Source organism: Mercurialis annua, linkage group LG1-X, assembly GCF_937616625.2.
Source record: "Mercurialis annua linkage group LG1-X, ddMerAnnu1.2, whole genome shotgun sequence".
Taxonomy (NCBI): domain Eukaryota; kingdom Viridiplantae; phylum Streptophyta; class Magnoliopsida; order Malpighiales; family Euphorbiaceae; genus Mercurialis; species Mercurialis annua.
Window position 1 is genome coordinate 10,858,875 of NC_065570.1, and position 10,898 is coordinate 10,869,772.

General features: G+C 32.2%; 2 protein-coding genes across 5 annotated transcripts; both read right to left on the reverse strand.

Annotated features, from left to right (window-relative positions):
• Positions 1-1,764: 1,764 nt before the first annotated feature.
• LOC126664650 (uncharacterized protein At3g17950-like) lies at positions 1,765-4,323 on the reverse strand. Of its 4 annotated transcripts, none has more exons than XM_050357155.1 (4): positions 4,189-4,323; positions 3,955-4,009; positions 3,721-3,879; positions 1,765-2,226 (listed from the first exon to the last, which is right to left on the reverse strand). In XM_050357155.1, the coding sequence occupies exons 2-4, from the start codon at positions 3,964-3,966 to the stop codon at positions 1,831-1,833; spliced, it is 567 nt and encodes a 188-aa protein (XP_050213112.1). In that variant the 5' UTR covers positions 3,967-4,009; positions 4,189-4,323; the 3' UTR covers positions 1,765-1,830. The 4 variants fall into 4 exon arrangements, with proteins under 4 accessions (XP_050213112.1, XP_050213111.1, XP_050213110.1 ...); XM_050357154.1 differs by having other exon boundaries at positions 3,955-4,013; XM_050357153.1 differs by having other exon boundaries at positions 3,955-4,016.
• Positions 4,324-6,437: 2,114 nt separating this feature from the next.
• On the reverse strand, positions 6,438-10,248 carry LOC126676836 (uncharacterized). The gene is made up of 5 exons (XM_050371136.2): positions 9,563-10,248; positions 8,031-8,088; positions 7,838-7,955; positions 7,623-7,740; positions 6,438-6,794 (listed from the first exon to the last, which is right to left on the reverse strand). The coding sequence occupies exons 1-5, from the start codon at positions 10,166-10,168 to the stop codon at positions 6,741-6,743; spliced, it is 954 nt and encodes a 317-aa protein (XP_050227093.1). The 5' UTR covers positions 10,169-10,248; the 3' UTR covers positions 6,438-6,740.
• Positions 10,249-10,898: the final 650 nt, after the last annotated feature.

Sequence of the window (10,898 nt, forward strand, 5' to 3'; positions counted from 1 at the left end):
GAGGATCTATGTTGTCCAGTAGAATGATGCTCTGGAACTCGTTGAGTCAGATTTGCTTGCGGTATATGAGGTTGCTGAGATCTGAGTAACAGTTCATACGCAACTAACTGACCATGAAGATCATGATAGCTAGGTGGTTCAGGTCTTTGTTGTAAAGCAGCGATAATTCCATTAAAATCAGCACCCAATTTGTTATAGACAATCGCGTTGAATTCAGCTGGTGAGATGGGTTGGTTTGCTAATGCAAGTTGGTCGGCTATGGCCTTTGCTTGTTGCAAATACTGAGCGACTGACTTGTCATCTTTGTTGAGATTATGAAGTTCTAGGTGTAGCTGTGTACGTTGTGCTTGACTCACAGCACCATAGGCAGAGGCTAGTGCAAACCAAATTTCTGAAGCAGAGTTCAGTCCTATGAGAAGAGGATAAACCTCCTCTGATATTGATGACAACAACCATGAGAAGAGCAACTGATCTTTATTAAACCATGTTAGATATGTTGGATTAACTTCTTGTTGATTTGAGTCGGAATTGAGAATATATTTGGACGGAGGTACATCCGTGCCGTTGAGAATTCCATGTAGATTATAGAAATTAAGAAGAGGAGTGAACTGCAATTTCCAAGGAATATAATTTTTTGAATTTAGTTTGATAGAAAAGGTTTGTTGAATGTGGGTAGGGGTTGCAGTGGTTGTTATCATAGATAGATGAGACGGAATAGGATTTGTGGGTACAGAGGTGGTTGATGGGGAAGAAGCTGATGTTGTTGAAGAAGAGGAAGAAGTCATTATTTGCAGTAGAGAAAAAAAGAAAAAAGGTTAGGCTTTGATACCAAGTCAGAGAATGGATTTGAATAGTTGTGTATGATTCATATGTAAATGAGAAGGATATATATACAAGTAGATACAGGGATGTTTAGGAAATGAATAAATCATAAGCCTAATTTATAGGAGTTGCTATACTATGAGATCTTTACAAGATAGGAAACTATTGACCATCACCACTAATTATGCTAACCCTTTGACAAAAAAGAAGAAAAGAAAATGAAGAGGACGAAGAGATACACGTACTAGAGTAAAAAAATGCTTAGAGTAAAAAATAATAAGAAATAAGTATTATTATAATAAAAAAAGTAAAAGTGTTAAAAAGGTGAAAATAATTTCTCTATATTTTCACTGTTAGAGTAAAAATTACTATTATTTAAAAAATTGAGTGTTTTTTCTAATTTTCTCTAAAAACATTAAAAACATTTAAGATAAAAAAAAAATAGGGAGCAAGTGATTTAGGGGTTATTTCTCAAAATCAAATACTCCCTCTAATTTTCTCTAGTTTCTTTTTCTTATGGCTAAACTTCAAAAATATAAATTATGACGGATGTGCGGAGTCTCATAGTAATTTGCTCTATTTATTTTCTCATAAACTACTATATTTAATAACTAACATATTTTATGTGGTCGTACGTAGTTTATAAAATTTAAAATTAGAAAATTCGGAAGATGTTATTTATATAAGTGTCGTGATTTTTTATTAAATGTTGGTCCATTTTATTTAATAATGTAGGATTACCAAAATAAATCAGACTATGTTTATCAGATTAAACTAATTTTATATACTTATATAATACAACTAATATCAATTTTTTTTGGTAGAATTAATATTAAAATTTGCCAATAAAATAATAATAAAATTTAAAATATAATGCTAGTTATAATGAATTGAATTGAAAACATGGAGTAACCAATAGAATGAAAAAACAAAAAGCATGGCTCAATGCAAATTAAAGTGAATTGAGTGATTAAAATATCCAAGAAATAATGAAAAAGAAGTAAAGATTCAATGAGTTAGTTGCGGACAGAAGCATGAAAACAGAAATGGAAGTCCATACCCATTCCCATCTGCCTCAATTGATACTGAATTTAACGGACAAAAATCACTAACTCCGCCAGTTCTGTTAACGTTGTTGGCTGCAGCTCTTCTTTCCTCTTGAAGAAAATGACTGAGTGAAGCTGCGTTAGTGTTAACAGCGTCACTACTGCTTAGCTTTGAGCATAACCAGAATAAACAATTAGGTTTGTTATTCATCTTTTGATCGTTAAAAGTTTGGTCTGCCCTTCTTCTTCTTCTTCTTGTTCTACTTGATCTTCTCGAGAGCTCGGAAACATTATCGCTACTTACTCCGATGAGGCTACCGAGGGTGATGCTCTTGTCGTGGAAGAATGATCCGGTTGACTGATAAATTCATCATAAGAGATACAAAATTTTATTATATAAAGTAAATCAATAACTATTTTATACTATAACTTTCTATTATAGCATAAATCAATAACTATTTTATAATAATAATGCGGAATAATTAACTTTGAATGAACCTACCGAAGAGCTATACATTACCTTAAATGGTGCAAGTAAAAATATTCTACTAGAGTCATAGATTCAGAAGAAAAAAAAAACTTTACTGAACCTTAATATATCAAATCGAAAATCAATCTTAAGGGACTGATTTTTGACTCCAAATTTCATCGTTTAAATCAATGTTCTAAAAATCAAATTGGTGAGGCCACCGGTTTCTGGTTGAACCGGTTCAATAATCGGTTCAACTAGTTTAACACATTTTTAAAAAATATAAAAAAAAATTGGTTTACCGGTTTAACTTCCGATTCACCAGTTCAACATCTGATTTTTATTGGTTCAATCCGGTTCAAACTGGTCCAACCCAATTCAACTAAAAAATTCGGGCTTTTGGTTGTTTTAGACCGGACCACTGGCCGGTTTCCGGTTTAACCGGTATGATCGGCCGGTCCTGTCCGGTTTTTAAAACACGGGTTTAAACCAATTTTTTAAACTAATATAGATCTGTTGCATTCAATTTTTATTTCATATATATTTGAATTCATTTTTGCAAAGTCGAATAAATGTTTAGACCTCATAAATACCTTTTATCTAATAATTTAGTATTGAATAATCTTATAAAAAAATTATCTTTCAATTATATAGTACTATTTTAGTGCATCATGCTAAAATAAAAGTTTAGTGATTCACGTGATTTAATATTACCCAACAAATCCCTGAAAACTCATCCGAAATTTGTACACCCAAACAACTTGGTATCAAAATTTTGAACAAATTACTATAAAATTCACATATATGTTATAATTTACACTTTGTCCTTTATGTTTGAAAATCAAATAATATGGTTTCTTACTTTTGTTTTCATCAACAATTTAGTCATTCCGTCTACTTTTAGTGTTAGTCAACCAAATCAATAGTTTTTACTTGTATTTTTTAAAAAAATTATTATTAATGCATATAATTTCAATTCAGCGGGGAATTTTTCTATCTAATTGTGTATATATGTCCAATGTTTAGAAAAAATAAAATAAATTCAATAGCCACATAACATTTTTGCCAAAAAAAATCTTCATTAAAACAGAATTTAAGTTAAATAATAAAATTAAAAAAAATTGGTAAACACGAATTAAGATTTGGTCACCAATTAATATACATATAAAAATACGATAGTTATAATGAAAGCAAGAGGTAAGCAGTTGATATAGATGATAATAAAGCACGTGAAAAGAGTAAAGTGGATTAATTCAACTCCACTTTATTTTAGTTCTATAGTCCCACAAAATACCGTTTAATGTTAATCAAAGGATTAATGCAACAAACTAGAATGATTATGTTTGTGTGCAAAATGAAAAACAGCAAGAGTTAATGAATGACCTGAGTATCAAGATCTGAGGAAGAGTCATCAGTGGTGGAGCTTGGAGGAGAAGAGGCAGTAAGCAAAGTAGTAGACGATAAAGATCCGTTAAACTCGCCATTTCGGACCAACGCAACTCTCTCATTCACCGGTCTTAACCCAAGCGGCCAGCCTTCTTCCTGCATTTCAATATCGAAACTCATTCACACGTATCAAACCGACGTCGCTTATGGCGAATGCACATTAATTAATACCTGCAGAGCCATGAGCCTGTTGTAGTGCAGTGTAGAGTATGGTCACCGGAGGAATCTAGCTACCGTAAAAAAGAATTCATATAAGAAGAATTAAATATATAAAGGAACTATATGTTTGATGAAAAAGAAGAGAAATGGCAGAAAATGTGGTGCTTTCAACAGCATGTGTCTCTTTAATTAAACACAGAGCCCAACAATATACTAGCAAGAGAATGAGTGAAAGTAATGTATTACCGTTGTTTAGCTCTGCAAATTCTGATTCACTGCTCTGCACAAAGAATAGATAGTGGAAGGAGAATCAATGAAATATTTTATTTTTATCTACAAACTGAGTCCAAGTAGAAATATGTATGAGGCCTAATCCGATAGAGAATAATGAAAATAAATGATTTCTATTTATAAAATGTTTAAGAGAAAATTACGTTCAGGTCTTTGAAGTATATCATAATCAACAGTCTGGTAACTCTTGTTTCAAAAGTTTACTTAATTGTCCTTCAGTTTTAATTTTGTTAAATGAGATACCCTTTCGTTAATTTAAGAGAATAAATTGTTTAATTGAATTAAAACTAAGGTATCAAATTGTTTAAAAGTGAGGTAAAATTGATCAAATTAAAAGTGATGGAGCAAACAGTTCACGGAATTAAAGATGGGGTAGCAAATCGTTTGAAAGTAAATGACAAAATTAACGGAGGGGCCTAATAGTTAACCGAATTAAAACTAAGGGATCAATTAAATATTTTTTTTAAAAAAATATATTAAACTATTAATTATGATATACCTCAAAAATCTCGAATTAATTTATTAAAAGTTTAATTAATTAGTTAGATATAATGATTTTATTACCTTATAAACACATTAAATAAAATTTAATTATTTCGTTTGCAGCACTTAACATACATAGTTTATATTAAAAGCAGTGGAGAAACGTGCCTAAAAAAGAAGTAATGAGATGATTAAATAAATAAAGTTATATTACAAAATGAGATCGTTGAAGCAGGGTTTTATGAACCGAACCGGATGGAATGGCTCAACCATTTATCAATGTAAACTGAGAGTTAGTCTGGTTCAGTTTTTTTTTTTTTTTCTAAAAACTGAAAATACAATTGAACTTCTTCAAAAAAAAATATTAATTGGTTAAAACGTAAAAACTAACTTATTTTGAAATTAATAGTTAGAGTATTGATTTATTTATTAATTTTTATGTATTTATTAGTTAGAACTTTACAGATGTACCTAAAATTTAAATATATAAATATATTTTATAAAAGAAAATACATGTTATGTATTGTATAAATATATTTATATTTATAATATTAGCTGGCAAATCTAAATCATAAACCGGTCCGAAAACATTGAATCAAAATTAATCATGATAGCTTCGTCTTCCAAATGGTCGCCCGTCCTACTCCTCCGACCCGATTCGAAATGTAGTTAAGCATCTTACAAAACTCATCTAATATTTGCATATGGTTTTGAGTTTCGACATTTATAGAGTTGGTTGGATCCGGTCGGTATGAAATAAACAATCATTTAGATGTCCCATTTGTATGGGTCTCACATACTTATAATGTTTACCTGATCTATGTAGTAAGGAATCTTCTGCCCTTTAACACACGAGTTAGCATTTCGATGCTAGCAAAAAAAAATATACATATTAATAATTGAAAAAAAAAAGATATTTTATATGTTAAAAAATGGAAAATAAAAATGTAATTGTTGCTTATTGTGTAAAATGTCAGCAGTTTTTTTTGTTGCCCGTCCAGTTTCCAAGATTTTATCCTAACTAATCCAATTCCGATTCACACTGGAAATTTTTTACATTCATAAGACTCGAATACGAAACCTTACTTAAGCGATATCAAATCGCTTACCATTTGAACCAATCCCATTGGTAAAATATCAGCAGTTTTAATGGGTTACTCTTCTTTCTAGGGACCAAAAAGACTCTATTACTGTTAGTCCAAGTTTCTTTTTCTTACTCTGGTCCACAACCTTTTTTTATTGCTGGCTTGACCTGCATCTACACATGAAATAACCTGGAAAAAAAAAAGCATAGCCAGAAAGCATCCAACAAGGATTTTGTTCAATAATAAGGATTTTATACCATCCATACATATTTAACAATATTTCATTTCATTATATAAAACTCAAATTCAATTTTATCCCAATATAAAAAGAAAAAAGAGTAAAATATACATTAAATTACAAACTACGATGTGTTTTGCAATATTAATATAAGTTTTTAACTTTTACAAACTTAAGACGCAAATTTCTTTTTTTTTTTTTGCAATTTGAATCATCGATTAAAAATCTAGTCAATTGGTGCTGATTTAAACACCAAATCTATCTTACGATTGCGTTTTCTGCCACTGGCACACGGACAGGATCTATATTACTTCATTTATGCTTTGTTTATATGAATGATCTAAAGCAAGGAAATATATATATTATGATTAATCAAATTAATTTTTAACAAATAAATGTAAGAAAAACAACTCGGGTCCATTCACCCTGTTAGTCCAAACCTCCATTAATGTCTCTGGTCCATAAGCCTTGTACAGTCCAAAAGCTACATAATATCTCTGTTTAAAATGTTTCTATCAATTACTGTCAAATATTGCAAATAGCAACAACTATGTGGTCACAGCTTAGACCAGATGAGCAATTTATATTTACTAATAAGAAATTCGAAATCTTAACTTTTTCAGTTTCTTATCGCAATGTTGTACATTCATGAGCAAATTAGATGGACTACATTGTTGCTTAGAGATGCAAATATAACAAATCTATTTATTGAATTCGCTCATTCCAGGTCGATACTCGCCAATTCCAAGTAGGTCCTGCCAGTGTGCAAATTATAAGTTAGCACTTTCAGAAATGTATTTCTTTTTGGAATTGACATCATAAAGCACTACAGAATAGAGCATATAACATCATATGCTTAAAATATATTCTGAAGTAGATGCACATCAACCAGATTTAAGAATAGCATTTGCTATTTGTCTCGTGTATGGGTGCATTCAGTTCACACCGAACCAAATTTAAAACGATTTGAATTTTCAAACTGAAATGGGCCTGTCAGTCAGGCTGGTTTTCCTGTTCGGTTCGCACCAAAACATAGCTGATACTTTTTATGTACAAAACCAAAACAAACCGGAAAATTGAAACTTTTAATGGTGTCAAACTGAGCATAACCAAAATTGTCATATTCGAGGTGACAAATTATCATTTTACTAACTAGTTTAAGTAAGAGGCTGAATTCTTTGCTAAATTCAAAAACCATTTAAAATTATGCTTGGGATAATTGGATGATATGGACAACAATAGAAAGTTTATAATGTCTGGCGTATTTGTTCACTCTACATGTCTATCAAAACAATGTTAACTTCCAAAAACATTAGCCTCTAGCCGCAATTCTATTTTGGTAGGATGTAAAGTTTCAAACTAGACATATCTGATATGCACTAATAAAATGAGCTGACCCAAGCTTTCTTTCCAGCATTAAGTTGAGACAACTGTACTGAGCCAGTGGGCTACACAATGCACCTAAGCTCAACTTCATGAAATGCTCTAAAAGTATATATTGTGCATGAGAAGCAGTTGGCTAGCCGCAATTCATAAATTTGCACTGTAAATTTTAGAAATAAGCATAGGAAAGAAGGAAAAACCTGGCAAGCTTTATTTTTTGCTCTAGTTTCAGCTGTACTGGGTATATCATGATTTGGTTTTGTAAATTTCTTTTCACGCCGCTCACAGGAACCCCATCCATCAGAGAACCTGCCACCCCTAGTAAAAGGGAAAAATAGAAAGCAAATAAAATATCACCATATGAACCAATTTAGTGTATACCACTTTATTCAAAAAAGGAGACAGAGAAACGCACTGCATATGTGCCCGAACAATAAATTCAGCACGCTGAACATTTCTATTATCATCAAATTCAATATTCTTGTCTCTGATTTCATAGGAAATATTGAAGTACAATGATATCTTCCTCCAACCTGCATGTGTACTCACACATACTAGTTATTCCATGACAGCACAAGATGTTCAGAAAGAAAAAAATAATGCATTACCTGTCTTTTTAATGAAAGGGTGCCCAGAAATCCTAGTGTAATCTGATTTCTCCAAAATCTGCTCATGAAATGACACATGGAAAGAGTCTTAAAAAAAAAATTGCCGAAGAAGAAAACACTTTCAAGGTAAAAGTCCTAGCACATATAAATGAATCCATAGGCATTTGGCGATTCTATGGCACTCCACATTCAAGATAATATATATAAAAACATCAATGAAGATCACATTCTGAAAAATCATGAATGAGCACTTATGGATTGTTAGACAAACATGAGGTACTGAATACTGATAGAGGGATACTTTAAATTTTTCAGATTATTATTAACCAACAAAAAGGAAACAATTCCATCAAATTATACAAATCAATATTGAAAGATGGAAACACAATGCGCTCCATCATAATAACATGTGCAGAAATCAGTTCTTGAAATGTTGCGAAATTAGGATCATGGTAACTTCACCTCATCAGCCATGCTATCTGGCATCTGCTATGATCCTTAATTTACGTGCAGACAAAAAATACTTGTAAACAATCACCATTGTTACCCTACAGTCCTACTTCTGAGTGTTTATCTATTACAACTACATATGAAAGCAAGCAGAATGACACCATGATAATTGCATTTGATGCAAATTTCCAACACTACTTCAGGGGCACTTATCAACACTCAACCTACAATATCACTATATTCATGTTCATGCTATTAAATAAAAGAAACCATAGAGTGTATAAACTAATAACATAAAGTAAGTCGGCATTCACTGCTCATCTAAGAGTCGATTATCTAATTAGCTTATGTGGCATTCATAATAGAATGGTTAAGTAGTTAAGCTCATGATCCACTAGGCAACATTATGTTACTTTTTAATAAAAATCCGGTTTATTGTTTTGAGTAAGAATCATAGTGCTACAGCCACAACGCTTTACATCTAAACCTAGTTATTCCATGTATTAGTCAACTCTGGTTGGTATCTGAATCTAAAACAGACCCAAGTAAAAATAAAGCCAAAATTCAATCTTATAAGGAATGATTTGCAACAACTATATCCAAGTTTAATGAGTTAAAAAATGTTTGATCCGTATAATACAGCCTAAGTTCTTGCCAATCTGTTATGATGGAGGACTTCTATACTCCTGTTTAGCAAGTACTACTAACTACAAAGTAATAGAATGACCGAAACCAAACAAAATCATTTACCTATAAGATCAGGGAAATGCAAACACAACAGAAGCTTAAATCGCAGATAACATAGACAGAACGATAATCAAATGCACCAACAGCAAATACATAATAAACCCTTTGTTTCGTCTAAGATTAATCTCATTTTCAGTTAAAAATAATTGAATTCTAGCAAACGTAAGGTTTCTACCACAAGAATTCATCAAGTAAATCAATTCATTTGTTCATTTGAATTCTTGCATCTATTTGAGCTAATGAACAAATCTAACCTATATTGTTGACCTAAATATAATAATTTCCAATTGAAACGCAGGGAGAAAAAACGACATGAAACAAAGAGAAGAAATTACCGCCATAGCAGCATCCTGATAATCTTTAAAAAGCGAAACCGAAGGAAATCTCCCATTCAAGCAATGCCTCATCACATCATTCTCTTCATTATGACGCATAAAACTTCCCGGAGAAACCTCCGATCCATCATTCGAACCATACTTCCCAATCTTCGGCGACAAGTAAGCCTCAGGAGACGAATACGCCACCGTATTAATAACCGGCGAACTCTTCTTAACAATAGCAAGCCCAGGTGGACTAGTACTCGTACTGTCACTGATTTCCGACCCAAACGTTCTCGCTATCTTATTAGGCCGCCGATAAGGATCAGAATAAGGAGAATTTCTATTACTAGTATTATTATTATTATTATTACTATTATTAACGTATCGAATTTGAGATCTAGGGTTTTGAGGCGGAGATGAGAAATTGGAGACAGGTGTCGGTGGAGATTGGAAATTAGGGTATCGGAGAGCGAGCGGTTTGCTACGGGGTTTTGTGGTGGAGTGAGAAGCTTCGGCGGAGTCGATTACAGCCCACAATGCGGCGTCGTCTAGGTCTTTGTCGTCGTCGATTGTGTAGTTATTCGTTGCTGTTCTTGTTGTTGTTAAAGATGATGAGGTCATTTGCTTCGGGTGAGTTTGAAATTAAGTGTGTGGAGTGAAGCTGTGGTTTAATGGCGGAGAGTGAGAGAGAAGAAGAAGGGGGGGGGGGAGATAGCGGGGTTTTTATTTGATTCAAATTTTCAAAATTGGGATGATGAGTTTGAAACGACATCGTTAGATTCACTAAGGCAAAATTTAAGTGAGATATAGGCAAATTATAAAAGTTTAAAAATAAAGGGCTTTTTATATGTTTTACGGGATTTCTTAGTCCAATAACTTTTATACGGGCCAAGATTTTTCTTTACTTTTCATACAGTCTTTTATTACTTTTTTGACCTAAATTTTTAAATTCTTCTCTTTTATACGAACTTCTTTCTTAGCTCTGATATTGGCGGTTTCTTTTTCGTTTTTCTCTGAAAGTAGCGGTTTCTTTTCTTCTTCTTCCCACGATTTCTTCTTCTGATAGTCGTCGCCCTTCATCAAGTCTCAGTGCCGCTCCACTGTCGCCTTCGTTGTGCCGCCGCCGTTCTCTTATTTTTGTGTTTTCTTTTTCAGATCTGAATCGGAGTTATTGTCGGAAGGAAGAATAGATATCAGAAGTTTTTAATGATTTTAAAAAGTTTTTTAAAGGCATATGATCAGATTTTGAGACAAAAAGATTCACCATTCTTCTTCTTTTTCTTTTTCATTTTCAGATCTAGAAATTGTTTTATTAACTGTTTTTAAGTCATGATAATTTTTTTACCATTAA